The 15,512-nt window shown below is 39.6% G+C and overlaps 1 protein-coding gene across 1 annotated transcript in view; it reads right to left on the bottom strand.

Annotated features, from left to right (window-relative positions):
* The window catches only part of SHC3 (SHC adaptor protein 3), a 58,594-nt gene that overhangs the window by 21,373 nt on the left and 21,709 nt on the right, over window positions 1–15,512 (bottom strand). The window contains exons 3-4 of the mRNA XM_050913288.1: window positions 3,077–3,140; window positions 273–392 (exon numbers count right to left, since the gene is read on the bottom strand). Of these exons, the coding sequence (XP_050769245.1) occupies window positions 273–392; window positions 3,077–3,140 (184 nt within the window). The remainder of the gene's footprint in view (window positions 1–272; window positions 393–3,076; window positions 3,141–15,512) is intronic.

Here is a 15,512-nt window from a genome sequence, read left to right as displayed (position 1 = left end):
CCACGACCAGAAAATGCCATTTCATGTAGTAGGTCTTTTAAGAGCAAAACTGAGCTGAAACATGGCAAGAAGAAAATAATTCATCCAAACTGTGTTGAATACTGGAATAAACTATGACTTCTACTATGCTTTATATCCTGTTTTCATTCATTTTATAGACATTATTGAGGAATAATAACTTTGAGCAACTGAGTATTTTGGCAGACAGCAAATAACTGTGCAGTAGGCTGTTCATCAAAAGCCTCACAAATTAATATGGCAGTTACACTCACCTGTTTTGTATCAGGAGTCATTAGGTTTAAGCTGGTGGTGGAGATATTCAGCATTATGCTCATTCCTGCAAACTGAAGATTGCTCTTTCCCAAGATGCTAGAAAGAACTTTGCTTGGTGGCTGTGAAGGGGGAGGAAAAAGTACATTTATGTTCTCTGTTTATTTGAGACGTATGCAGGGTTAGCTGTAATCTTAAAGGTTTCTAAAAAGTTGCTGACTTTTCAAAGATCATTTCATTGCAACTGCTATTTTCCTCTAGAGATAATTTCTCATTTATAGTAGTAGTAGTGGTAGTAATAATAATAATAATAATAATAATAATAATAATAATAATAGCTAGGCAGGTATTCATCCACTCTTGACCTAACAAAATAGGGGGGTTGTGAGATAGCAAAGTCTCATCTTCACCCAGAGACCAAGTGAGCAGACTAAGATGAATGCCTTAAGTCAGTATCTTAAAATGGCATGTTCTTATTCTGTAAAAACAGCTTCAACTCCTGAAAAGAAATCTGTTGTTTGCTCTGCCTCTACTAACTTCTCTACCCTCTTCCCATATGGAAAGTGGGACTCCAGTGATACTGATGGGATGCTCACAAAAAGAGATACACAGTGTCATTATGCTTGTAGGCTTCTTAGCAGCAGGTAAAAGCCCAGACTTAGGCTAAAACCTCTGTATGCTGGGGTACAACAAGCAGCTAAAGATTACTCCTAACTCAGAGAATAAGTAGAAAGTGTTGGAATGTAATGAAGGGGACATAATAATATTGATAACTTTTGTGGGTCTTTCACTAGATTTTAGGAGGTTTTGTAGCAATACAAGTTACGCTGCCAAAGCAAAATTTACAAACTTCTCACCTTTGACAGCTATGGGGAACCACACAGCTGCAAGAGAGCAGCCTCATTCAGGTAACCACATCCCGTACAAAATCAGGCTGCCCAGCAATAACACACCAAGTCCTTCCACTTGCTGTACTTGCACTGGTGAATATTTATGCTGGTCATTAGGATATAAAAGCGAAGCTGTGACTGGAGGCAGTGTTCTTCTGCCACTGTATTTGCATTTGTCCAAAGCTGCCTGCAAGCTTGGAAAGTTTTGTCCCTAGCAGGATGGACACACTTGTGCTTCTTTACTCCTTAAAGCTTACATACATTCAGTTTTAGCTTCTTTTCCTTCTGTTCAACTGATTAAAAATATGCTACCAACATACTGCTCGTATGTAACATTTGTGCTGCACTGTTTTAACTTTGTCATGTTACAGAGCTAGTACTTCATTAACTTCTCTTTAAAACAAGCCCTTTTGAATATTCTTGTTTCTCTTCTTTCCTTAAACCTTCATCATTCCCAGCTCATGCCTGAGGATCACCTGCCCACAGTGTGGGTAAAGTGTGAAAACTTGGCGTCAAGAAGTACATGTCACCTTAAACAATTCATAAGCCACTAGTGGCAAAAACATGATGGAAGTACAGACTGGCAAAAGATACCTGTCTTTAACATCTATCTGAAATTCTGTTGCTGGGCAAATTTTCTTCTCAGCCAGTACACTTACTTTAAAAACACTATTTCTTTTCAATAACTGATAAGCAACATTGCTTCTAAAACCAGTAATACAGCAAGGTGTCTCACTAGGCACTTGGGACTCTGTTTAACCTACTTTTCCAATGATATTTTGTGTCATTTTGTTTTCCAAGGAAAAAGATATTTTCCTCTTTACTTTCAGGTTTAAAAACAAAAGCCAGAGAACCTAGAGATGCCAATGAGATAAATTGGCGGGGGGGGGGGGGGGGGATCCACAACCTTAATTTCTGAGACAATTTCCAATTACGCTGTGACATATGTTGTCACATATGCCTTATTTTACCAGGGGAAGATTCTCCATTGCAAACAAGTGCCATTTCATCCCATCCCTTTCTGCTGGGATTCTGCCTAGATGGTGGAGCAGCTGAGGAAGCAGGCAGACCTTTTCCTTCACCTGCCTGTTCTCCTCCTGCGCCCAACAACACACACAAGGGCTATAATTAACTGCTTTCTATGCTCCTTCCCTTACAGTTAGCATTAAATCCCAGCTTTGCTAGTAGGCCCCTGGAAGAGCAGGCAGTGCAAGACTGCTGAGAGCCGTCAGTGCAGGAGCTGAGCCAAGGCTTCCTCCACGCCTTGCCTGCAGATCCTAACTCCTACCACACAAATAAGAATAAAAGCATGGTAATAACCGTGTCAGGCCAACGCCCACTGGACCCCTCATCAGTGCTGGCCACTGAGCATTGGCCACAGGTGTTTATGGAAAGAGCAGAGGGAACAGAGGATCACCTGGTATGTCCTCTCCATTTCCAGAAATCAGTGATTTCCAAACTCATTAATTGTCACCAGTAGAGCTATGCTCCAAGAACAGATCTAACCACTTTCAAAACTATGTATATTTTTGGCCTCTGCAATAGCTTCCAGCACCTATTTCCACAATTTGCTCATGCATTTTATGAAAAGGCATCCCTTTTTGTTTGTTTTAAGACTTCCACCTGCAATCTAGAAAAGAAAGAGAAGAAAAAGGAGGGAGTTTCTACAGTAGGAACATAAAGGCAAGCTACAATCTTTTTCCTTGATGTACTCATACTTCTAGATGCCTATAAAAGCAGATCCTGACCACAAGGGCAAGAGGCAACATACAGTGGGTGAAAACAGCCAATACTTTAAATGATTAACGATCTGCAATTCTCAAAGCTGCTTTAAAGTCACCTGCCTGTTATGCCTGGTCTCCTCTGTGTTGAACTAAGAAAACGCAGTCAACTGCACTACAAGAAAAGAAAAATACCTTCCGTTTCTTGAAGGCTCCTTTGGCACCAGGCACGGCTTCACAAACACGACTGATTGCTTCCCTGAAGAGACAGAAAAAAGCTTTATGGCAAATGAATGTGTGGGTTTCTTCATTATACTTGAAATGCACTGGGAGAGAACAGCTTCAGACCGTATTTCTGTTCACAAGTAAGGACAGTTAGCGGGTCAGTTAGCTCTCTTCTCAAGGCTAAAACAGGTGCCATTCAAATTTAGATTACTTCAGTGTGAAGCAGAAGGCAGCAAATAGTCAATGTTAGCTAAGGAAGAGTCTCTTCAGAACTACAAAGGATAAAAATATTTTCTCGCACTATTAAAAAGACATTTTCTCACCATAAATTAGAATAATTGTCTTAATACCTTCTTCCAAGTCTCATTTTTGTACCTTATTAAGCCATGAGGAATCTGATCATAAGACATGTCTTTAATCAACATTGCTTTACACCTTTTTTTTAAGCCTTTCTTGCAATGTAAGGGGTAGCAACTATCATTTTTCTCACTACTATACTCTGCACTTTTCCAGTCAGAGCAAAACCACCTGGCTTTAGATAATATCAGAACCCTAAAATATTCCTAGTAATATGCATGTTGTATACAATACGTGCAATGTACAAAATTTTAATTTATATTTCTTCAATACAATCTGAATAATATATTTGTGGCCCTATTTTTATATTGTAAGCAAAATAAATGCCATTAACATTTTGCTTCAGTTTTCTAATATTGCTTCATTCTTCCCATTGCACTCAGGTTGAATGAAAGAAATGCATGTTGAAACTTAATTTGAATTCATACTCTCTCATAGGAGAGTAACCGTGTAATACAAAAACTCTTGAAATCATACTGCTACAAACAAGTCTTACAGATCCTTTCAGTGTTTAACAACTTATTATCTGAATAGTCAGTCTGGTCAGTATTTAAAATTTCCTCCCGCGCACACAGAGACCTTCCTGTGACCATTAGCTACAAAGCTGTAATAGACCTGTCCCGCTGATACTGTAAGACAGAATGGTTCCACAGGGACAAGTAAAGGTGACTCCAAACCTTGTTTAACTGTTTTAAATATGGATTGAGACTAACAGCACATTATATTTAGACATAAAAACATGCAAATAACACATATTTTATGCAAGAAACCCAACAGAATGGCAGACAATGAACTACAAGTTAAAGAACAGTCCAAATAATCCAAACCTTGAAATATCACCTTGATAAAAACATAAATTATTTTAATTTTATGCCATGTGCAGGATGATATTTCAACTACACATTAGGTGGATGCACAGGATCAACAAGTGAGTCAGGAGAGAAATGTCATATACGTATCAGCATTCAACATATAATGGCTCAGCAAATGTCACAGATTTATCCAGCCGCAATCAGTAATCGCTATATAGTTATGCATTGGGTGCTTTTACCTAGGGCCCAATCCAAAGTTTGAATCACCTGAAAGAATCGCATTAATTTATTGTTTTTTGGGGGTGGGTGGTTGTGGAGGTGGAACAGGCCTTGCAGCAGGTTTGAAGTCCTGTCATTCTGAAAAAGCGTGAGATTTATAGCAAAAGATAGTCAAAAAAGCTTTCAGGCACACAATCCTTTTTTCAGGTCTCGAGGAGAGCTTGTTTGTTCCACAGCTTGTCTTTTTCTTTTTTTTTTCCCCAACTACATCTGCTCATCTGGTAAAATTGCCTCTCACTACAAACCCTGCCTTGCATATGCCCTCAGACCATCACAGCTACAACAGCACTCCATTTCACAGTTCAGTGCATGTATTTAGTTCCCACATTTACCACAATGCTTCTTTGACTCCAATGTTTTAGTTAAAGTAGCTACTAACTTTTCTTACAGAGCAAGTAAAAATCAGTTGATTTAAAAGAGCAGCCCTGATGCATCTTAGAAATACAGCACAGCAAGCATCACACACAGTGATCATCATGATACTGAGACATAGGTTATTCCTGAAAATGTAATCAGGAAAAATAAATATTCTTCTTCTCCACCAAAAATGCTTTTCTTTGACTCAGAAAAAGCAAACAGACATTATGTTATACAGAGCCAGCCCCTCAGCCTTGCTACTGATCTAGAACTTGTGTTTTCCCTCTCTTTCTTGCACCGAACCAAATCTTTTGGAGGCAATGGGGTGGGAAGTCCAGGCCTGTGGCAGTCCCCAGCCCACTGCTGTCTTTCAGACCCATGCCTCTCGCTTCTCCAGGTGTGTCTGAGCTTCCCGGGCATTTTGGCTGCAAGTTGCTGACACAGAGGCATCCCCAGCACTTCATCCCCTTTGTCTCCTCCAGTGGTCCGATTAGCACGTGGAGATCCCTCACAGGTTTTGCCTCTCACAAAAAGGATTTGTATTTCAGAGATATGAACTGTACTTGAGGGATAAATTCGCCTGTAACTTCTTTTGTCCTCCTATTTGCCTCCACCATCTTCTCTCTCTAGCAGCAACACGGAACAGGTAGGAAGAAAAGGGAATTTTCAGGCCAGCACACCTGACAAAAAATGTTTACAAGCTTGTTAGTTTTCTGGTGCAGGGCTGGGTTTTGTAGTGGTTTTGCTACTACCTCTTCTGCCTGCCAGCTCCTGATAATCAGACATAAAGCGTGTTACTCAATAGACCCATCTGACTCAAGGACCTTGTTGATCAAAACTGCCACTTGAGCGTGGGGGAGGAAGTGCACCAGCTGAAAAGGCTGAAGCCCAGGGCTGAGGGTTGGCAAGGCAGCCTTGGTTACTGTTTGTACGCCCTGCCTTGGCAGAGCAGGGAAAGCACCAAGCAGCTGAAAACCTAGGATATACATGCTCTCACTCAGCAACAAAGTGCTATCGATTTTCCAACTACCTGTCTTCCTTTTAGTAAAATATCTCAGTTTTACCGAACTCGGTGTTCCCAAACTCTGCAGAAAGACTGGAAGTGGGGAGAAGGACTTGGGAAAGGTAACAGCTAGTTGAGATACACATCAGATGAGGCAGGACGTCTGAACTTGAATTTGACAATTCTTTTAACTTCGGTTTTTGAAACTCTGTGAATACTAAATGTACTCAAGCAATTGCAGGGTTTAAGTTAATGATGTTTTTGGTGAAAATGCTGGGAACTTCAGAAAAGATACTCATAGAGCAATTCTGCCTAGGCAAGGTCAGAGCGGCCAGGCAGCAACTCTTTGTGTACCCGCAACAAAAGGCACAGTACTTTTCCCACCTGGGAGTTAAGAAGTCTTAAAGAAGTATCTGATGGAAACAAGAAGAAAAAGGTCAGCTGAATATCTGCCACCACACTGATATGCACTTTTTCCAGGGGAAGGTTCCCAGATCTCTCTGTTCAGAATATTCTAGATCATTTTTGGGAGGGTCTTTACACACATAGCCTGGGGATGTGGAAAAGACATCCTAAAGACTGCTTTCTAGGTTGCATTGCCAGGCAGCACAGGGCAGACGTAAGCTTTTTTTGCAGCAAATCAAATTTGCAAATGCCTCTGCAGCACAAACACCTGAGCCACAAATCAAGCCCAGAAATAGATACTGCTGCTAGGTTGAGAGTGCCGTTACCTGACTTGTGCATGAAAATGCTTGTCGAAGGAAGGCAAAAGCAGAAGTTCTGGACATATCTTCATGGCTCAACAGTTGCACAGAGTTTGGAAAAGTTGGATGTGACTACATTTGCTTCCTTTCCAATAAGAAACTTATTCGACATAGACAGACATTACACCTTTCTAAGCCACATGCTGTTTCATTAGCTAGGCTCAGATAAATACCAGTGTAGAGTTATCTTGATCTCTTGTAAAATTAGCTACTGCGCTGTCTGCAGTAGGGACCACATGCTGAGTTCCAAATCTGTCCAAGAGTATTTTCTGCTTTGCAGATGGTCATACTGTGGAGTCATTTTCTTGGCACAAAACATGTTGTGTATTTTGAATATAATTTCAGCATGCAAATGCATCCAGGGAAAAATTACCAGTATGCATTTTCTGAGCCTGACCTATTCTGCTTTAAAGTGACTTGACATCTCTCTGAGACAGAAAAAAAGACATTTTACATTGCCATTTTGATCCATTAAAAAGGCTAATGCCCTGATATTTTTCATAGCTTTAGTCATATTTTACTCTGACTGTTATATAAAGTAGCCCACTCAGGAACCTCAAATCTGTTCCTCTATGAAACACCATCACATGAAAATACCCCCCCTTCTTGTGGTTTCAAAGATTTTTTTGGCTGTGATGCTAGGTTTTGTTGTTGCTGTTTTTAATTAATATGATTTAATTGATTAAAAAACAGAATTCTGGAACTCATATTTCAGGGAAATGATCGGCACATACAAATTGCACAGATTTTCTGAACATATTTGGAAAAAGTATAGCCATCTCAAATATTGAGATGGGAAACTGTGACTAGTTTTCGGTCTGAAATGTTTTGTATGACAAGACTTAAAACCTACCAATACTCTCTTGTTAGTATCTTCTAGTATCCTATACTTCCCAAGTTTATCTTTGCCACTTCCAAAGCATAGGGCTTCACATGTTAAAAAAACAGACATCAAAGATGGACATTTTAAATGAAAGCATGACATGTCTAGAAGAATTGTAGAGAAGGCTCCCAGTTATTTGTTAACAGTATTATATTCCTGCCAATTTTTTTTAATAATTTATAAATCATTACCAAGTGTTGTACCAGTATTTTCTGAGGAGAAACAAAGTCTATATAAATATAAAAATAATTTGCTTCTGAAAAAGAAAAAAATAGAGACCAAAAATACATTTTTAGAAATCCGTTTAATAATTGAAACATTATTTGTTCATTTGCAAAACAGGCAAAATGACTGTGTGCTGTCTGAAGTAGCACAGGGGACACTCATAAGCTCTGAAGACTAAACCAGTATATTACTGTTTACGGAACTTTAAACGCCAGCTGGCAAATTGACCATGTCTGGAAGATGCAAGGCTGGAGAAGCAGCTAAGGAAAACAGAACAGAGAGTATGGACAGGAAGGGGAGGCTAACTGTGTGGTGTGGATGCGCCTACTGCCACGAATCCAGAGCACTGTGCAGGGAGTACCCCTGCAGGGGAGCCCCCCAGAAAGTGACGCACAGACCAAGCAATGCCATTTGTCACACCAGCCCAACCGAAGTGAAGCCTGTCCTGACCGCACAGGTGACAGAAAGCCTGGAAGAAAAGGTTTGTGGAATAAGGCGACATTGGCAGATGTGGCATGCAAGCTGTTGTCACTCGTAGAGCAAGGAGATGACGACTCCTCCTTTTCTTCCCCTCAGCTCCTCATTTTGTTTCTTGAAATGGAGTTTTTTCACGTGTAGAAAATCTACAAGGAGAAAATGAAAGGAAGCTGGCCGACTTCATTTTTGGTTTATTTAATAAACTTTATACAGTAAACGGGTTGGCTTTGGCAACTGTTAGACATAGAGTACCACATGCTATTAGGTATGTAGTTTGTAATCTATCCAATGGTTGTTATTCTTACGCTCGTGCATCTTCAGTGTGAGACTTACATCAATGTGCTAACAGAGGTCAATGCACTTGAGAGGACTTTTTTGCTTTTACTGCCAAAGAAACTTTTTATCCATTGGTATGCTCAATGACAGCTCTGTTCCCAGTATTTATAGATGATCTAACTTTAAGAAATATTTGAGGCAATTTCAGTACAATCTGTACGTTCTTTTATAACATGCAACTAAGTTTCAGAAACTGTTTCATTCATCAGTAACAGAGAAGTCTACCTGATCTTCATGACTTCTTCTAATACAGTAGTTCTGAACAATGGTCTTATTTTTAGAAATGTAGAGTGAAACTGTTTACCCAGTAGCACACCTTATTTAGATACATGTCTTCACTCTGCATGCACACACAGTCAGGTTTGTGCTTAGCAAAACTGGAGCAAACATATCCATTTTTTCCTTATAGCTACGGCAAATGTATGCCACCAACAGCCAATGCCAAAGAGGCATACTGCTGCTCATCCACTGCTGAGAACACAGTTTATATATATCTGCAGTTAACCATTATTTACACTCTGACAATCTTGGTCCAAAATTTGGGGTACCTTTCAAAGACAAAACCTCTTAAAATATTGGTTGCAGCTTTTATGAACACAAAGTGGGGGTACACAAAACCTTGGTGTTGAATGCACACCTACAAAGCCTTCCTTCTGCACAACCCTCCATCTGTCAAGAACAAGGTCAATGACACCAAAAAACTAAATAAAAATGTACTTGGAGGTTTAGATCTGTTAGGTAGCTCAATCCTTTAACTTCTTTTGTGACCTTCAGGCTTTTTTCCACTCAGCCTGGTCTCTAGCTGTTTATCCTAGTAGCGGTCAGGGAGACAGCGAGAGAGAAATTAAAACTGTCTTCTGTTGCTAAATCAGAATCATAGTAACCTCCAGACTCAGTCCAGCCTCAGGTCATTTACTATAGTATCTCCTCTCTCAAAGAGTAGCCCATAGCAGGTATTTCAAAGGAAGGCATAGGAAACCTTATAAAAGTAAAATGAAAAAATTTAGTCTAATGAATATTTTTCTCTAACCCCTAGCTGGCTTCATGTCCAAAGCAGGACTTTGGAGATAGCTATCTTACAAAATCTCTTTTTTTATTAGAGGATTAAGGTTCTAACACTGCCCTTTTGAATAACCCCATAAGATATATAACATTTTATATATATACAAGCTGTATTTGCCAAAAAGGACCGTCCAGTGGTGATGAACTGTCTGGTGTGGCTGGACGTGTCATACAAAAGACACTCAAATTCCTTAGGCCTTTGTTTCTCTGTGTAATCAAGCTGCTAGGTGCTATTAGCAGAAGAACTTCAGAGTGGCTCTGTTTCCAAGGTGCTAGGCAGTTGTTAACTTTGCATTGCAATTTGCATTTAAAACATGTCAAGACCATTCTGCCTCATGTCTTCTGCTTCTGCAGAACCATGTGGAGTCACCAGCTTTCTGAAAACCCAGGGTACAGCTATACCCATAACCACTTCCCTGACCATTTGGCTTTCAACTCTCCACCCTCCCCATCCCCTGAGAGGCTCTTTGCTTTCTCACAAAGGCAAGTGGAATGGGGGAGCTCAATTAATTACTCTCACTCAGGCTTTGCATTACCATACATTAGTCAAATTAATCCAAATACTAGCTAACATTTTCCCCACTAATACTACATTGGAAATGAAAGATTTCAATGTTAAGCATACAAAACCCTATTTATTCTAACCCATTTCTGTGCTAATGACAGCTAAACTAGCAAATGTAAATTATTCTCTGACAGTATTGGGCACTACAGCTGTCATTGCCCCACTTAGAGGTGTGCTGTATGAATTACAAGGATGTCCCCATTCACTTTTGAGAATCCTGCTTCCTGGTGAACTGAGCACTAGTCAGCACCCCTTGCTTCCCAGAGCTTTGGCCTTGAAGTAATTGTGCACCAGGAAAGAAGATTCTCGTTCACATCCCTTCCTGCATGCAGCTGTGTATTCAGACTGCGGTGTGGGTGTGGGTGTTCTGCCATCCCCTAAGCACCGTCCCCGAAGCACTACCCCACATCCAGAGTCCACGTAGCAGAAAGCAAGGGTGAACCACACTCACCTTGCAAGCAAGAGAGCATGTTAAGGAGGAGACTGAATACAGAATTCACTGCAGATAACACGTTACCTATCCACCTTCAAAAATCACAGGGGAAACATTCTTCCTTTTCAATGTCTTCCATCCTTTTTTCAGTGATGTTTGCCGACAGTGAATTTCTGCCAAGAAGATAGATACAGTTGAAAGAAACACTACATCAACTGAACTTCATATTGTTTAGCATTGGACTCAAACCCAGCTCTAAAATCTGGATTTCTATCATCTCCCCTCTAGAAGCTTGGGGTATTGGCATAAATGGATTTGGTTTTCATGATTAATAAAGTTCAGGCCCCAAATCTGGAGAGCAATCTCTTTCAAATTGTTCAGCCCAACAGAGTTCATGGAGAGGATTGGGATCAGAGTTTGGATTCGGGTCCACTGCTCATACAAAGTATTTCAGTCCTCTGATCTACTTGCTATTAACACAGCATGCAATATAATGTTTTACTCAGCACAGGGATGTGTGACTTTCTGAAGCTGCATGCAGTAAACTGATGGCATTCAATTAAATACCAATGAACATGCAGCCTTGTAGTCCAGACACTGCTGTACGACAAACAGTGCATGCAACTTTATTCAAACCAGTGCATAACTACACTCATGCATACAACACAGTAGTGAAGACTCATTACACTATAACAGATTTAACAATAAGCATACAAACATATTATATGAACTGCAAACACTGCACATGTTGCAAAAGAATTTTACCTGATTTTTTTTTTTTTTTTTAATAAACAGCCTGAGCGTACAAAGGGCCTGCCCACACAAGCTTAAGGCTGGCCCCTTTCTGTGACGATGATGGTAGGTTTCAGATGAACTTAGGACCACTTGCCACCTGCAGTTAGCTCAGCAGTCTTGCCTGCTAGTCCTCCTGTTCCTCCACTATGTTGAAAATGAAACGCTTCTGTTCCTCTTGCTGCCCAAGAAAGTCATCTGGACTTCACATGTGTTACAAGAATTACCACTGGATAATTAATGATGCAACATGTGGATTCAGTTGGTGTTTATTTATCATTATGCATAACTGCTGACCCTTGGCTTGCGCATCCATTTATTTGCTCAAGCATTCACATGACATTATATTCATTACAGAAAAGAATAAATACAATACAACTGTATAATACTACTCTAGTTCTCCTACTTCTCCTGTAGTGAAAGAATCTTGAGACTTCAAATGTGTAACGATAAAGGGAAAAATCCGTTATAAATTGTACATAGCTGTTCATTTTGCCTCAAATCAGACCCAAAATTAGGACAACAATACTTTTTGTCAGGCATCACCAAGGTTGTTAAGATCTGATGAAGAGTACAATTGTATGTACAAGAGTACAAAATGTCCTGGTTTCGGCTGGGATAGGGTTAATTTTCTTCGTAGTAGCTGGTACAGTGCATTTTGGGTTTATTGTGAGAATAATGTTGATAACACTCTGATGTTTTAGTTGCTAAGTAGTGCCTATCCTAAGTTAAGGATTTTCATTTTCCCATGCTCTGCCAGCAAGCAGGTGCACAAGAAGCTGGGAGGGAGCATAGCCGGGGCAGCTGACCCGAACTAGCCAAAGGCATATTCCATACCATAGGATGTCATGCTCAGCATATAAGCTCGGGGGGAGTTGGCTGGGAGGGGCGGATCGCTGCTCGGTCACAGGTCAGCAGGTGGTGAGAAATTGCATTGTGCATCGCTTGTCTTTTCTTGTTTGTGGTTTTTTTTCTTTTTTTTTTTTGTTGTATTATTTTTCATTGCCATTATTATTATTATTGTATTTTATTATTATTATTATTATTATTATTATTATTATTGTTAGTGTTATATTTTATTTTACTTTAGTTATTAAACTGTTCTTATCTTAACCCACAAGTTTTGCTTTTTTTTTTCGATTGTCCTCCCCATCCCACTGGGAGGGGGGAGGAGTGAGGGAGCGGCTGCGTGGTGCTTAGTTGCTAGCTGGGGTTAAACCACAACATATGACAAGTGAAAGTGCTTGCTCACTGCTTTCACATGAAGATAAATGTATTGCTGCAGGTTTTAACATTTTAATTTACAAAAAGTGAAAAAGCAAAACAAAAACAAATTACAGGCCAGGTACAACAGCGTTAGATGGCACAGGTTGATTTTTCACATGACTGTGACAAGGAAGGAAAGACCACTGACCAAACTGTTCACACTGGAGCTTCAATCCAGTTCCTGGAGTTGAAGTCACAGTTCTTCATTTGTCAGACTGGTCCATGCATACACATTGATGTGTATGCCTTCCTAATGTATTAATTATAACAGCTGTGATTTTCAAAGCCATTCAAAATATCTGGACAAACTTTTCCCATTAACTTCTTATTGAAAATGGGTGTCTAATTCACTAGATAACTGGAAATCTTACCCCAATTTTTAAGTAATTTCTAAATGTTCACCCAACAATTTAAGTGCCCTTTGTAAGTACTAATTCATTTAATCACAGAGTTGTCTGTGACTGGGGCTAACGGTTTCTCCAAAATAATGCCCAAAGTTTGTAGCAGAGCCGGAGATTACACATCTCACCCTCCCATGACTGAGCCACAGAAGTTTTTTTTCTTCTAGGAATTGGTGCTGCTCATCTTACTTTGGAGTTTTGTTCCTCCTCAAGGCTAGCAGAGAGATGAAGTGACATATGCAATAACCGGAAGACAGAAAAACATAGGATTCCTAATGGCTGACTTCCTATGTTTGAGCTCTGCAACGTGGAGGAGAAGCAAGCTTAAGAAAGCAGGCAGGGACAGGGATGTGATACAGCTGCTAGAAAGGGAGTAAGTGCTTTGTATGTGTCAAGCACAATGCATGCCTATTAGGAAGAGATGCATCCAGACTTCCACACTAAATCAGGTAACTTAGCTCATCTTTTCTAACTGTTTTTTAATCGTACTTAGTAAATACTGCATAATACAAGAAGTATTATATATAATATACATATAGTATAATACCAAGACAGATCACTTTCTTCTATGACTGGTTTTGCAAGGTCTTGGAAAAAATAACAGATTAAACAGGTGTGACGCATGCAGTAGGATCAATTTATAAAGTTACGGGTCCGAAAAGGATCAGAGCTGCCTTGACATCTGTTTCTCCAGTTATGGGACACAGCACAGAGAACTTTACACAGCCCCATACACAGAGAAGCTTTTACTGCAGCTGTGGATCTAGGTTCCTCAGCTGGAGCAGTCACAGCTAACATTACTAGATCTACAGACCCAAGCCTCAGTCACACTCCATCACGAGCCATCAGGTTACAAGGACAGTTTTCTTACTTGTGGCAGGCTGCAGAGAAATCAGCAATGGACATACCTAAATATAAATGTATGACATAGTAGACATAAATGTAACTTTCAGGTGCTTTTATTTTATTTGTAATCAAAGGGGCTACACAGACCATTTGGTGCCAGGTGTTTTCTTAGGAGGGAATTCGTGCCTGTATTATCAGAACATCAGCCTTATTTATTGAGTACATACCTTGAGGCCTATGTTATGTTTCTTAATGCACATGAGCAAGTTAATCAGCAAATGTCATTTTTAATAATTCCTTAATAATATTTTCTTGATAAAGAATAGGCTTGTATGTGAAACGCTACATGACAAAGCATGTGGGTACTTAAAACTTAAGACATGGCATGGGGATTTCTAGAGCCAGATGAATTAATGAAATGCAGATAAGGATGCTAGATCCTGATTCAAAAGTCACCTAAAAACTCCTACTTTCAAAAAAGTTTTAGATCAGGAACTGCATCATCAGAATGATGAGTCTTCATTGGTTTATGATAAACAGAAAATTGTAAATGCAAAATAACAAGCAAAACAGGAAGATATGGCTTCCTGCTTGAAAAAATATCCTGTGCTCTAGATGTGGTCAGAGGAAGATGAGCCAAGAAAATGCCCACCATGAAGTGAAATATGCTATAACTTCAACAGAAAAAAATATAATTCCAAGTCTGTTTCACAGTAAAAGCCAAGAATAATTTTTGTATTGAAAGAACTATAAGACAAAGATACACTGTTTGTGCAGACCATATTGCTTTAGACCAGGAAATATGCTTAAGTATTAATGGCAGAGTTGTGCCTTTAAGCTAGATAATAAGAAAAATGCAACACTATTCCAATGAAGACGTATAGTGAAAGAGACTGTGCAGAAAAATCAAGCCAAATTCAGTTCACCTTCAGGTATAGAATACAAAAACAGTAAGTATCACAACTGTTTCATAAGCCAGTATGATTTAACTTCCAAGTGGTAAACACAAATGTGCCACCTGTATTGGAACTACAAGTCTGCTTAGACATGAAATCTTTTTAAAAGGTCACTGCTGCAAATACCACAGAAATGTACATGGTGAGTTTAAAAAAGTACAGTAGTAAAATTTTCAAATGCCTCCATAGTCTACATTGCCTGAAAACCAGAATTCTGTCATTTACCTGTCCTTGTGCTTTTACGCCCCTCCTCAACGCAGTATCTTGACAAATTAATGATTAACATTTTGTGAGGACTTATGGGATCCAATTCAAAGCTGCTGTGTGCAAGTGTGACTCAAAGTCAACGCATACAGACCATACGATCAGCATCCAAGCTTAAAAAAAAGTAAATTTTCTCATTTAATAAAATAAATACTTAGCTGTCTATGGTATGACAAATGGTTTATGATAGACCATCCACAACTGTAAGATGCCTCAAAGAGGTGAAATTCAAGCACTGTATCCAGTCATATCACTTTATATGTGTTCCTTTGGAAAGGATTACTTCATTACTTCGATGCCAGAATCAGAAAACGTGGTCTCCAGTTGC

The sequence above is a fragment of the Gymnogyps californianus genome, chromosome Z, assembly GCF_018139145.2.
Source record: "Gymnogyps californianus isolate 813 chromosome Z, ASM1813914v2, whole genome shotgun sequence".
NCBI classification, from domain to species: domain Eukaryota; kingdom Metazoa; phylum Chordata; class Aves; order Accipitriformes; family Cathartidae; genus Gymnogyps; species Gymnogyps californianus.
This window is presented reverse-complemented; position numbering and strand designations above follow the sequence as displayed.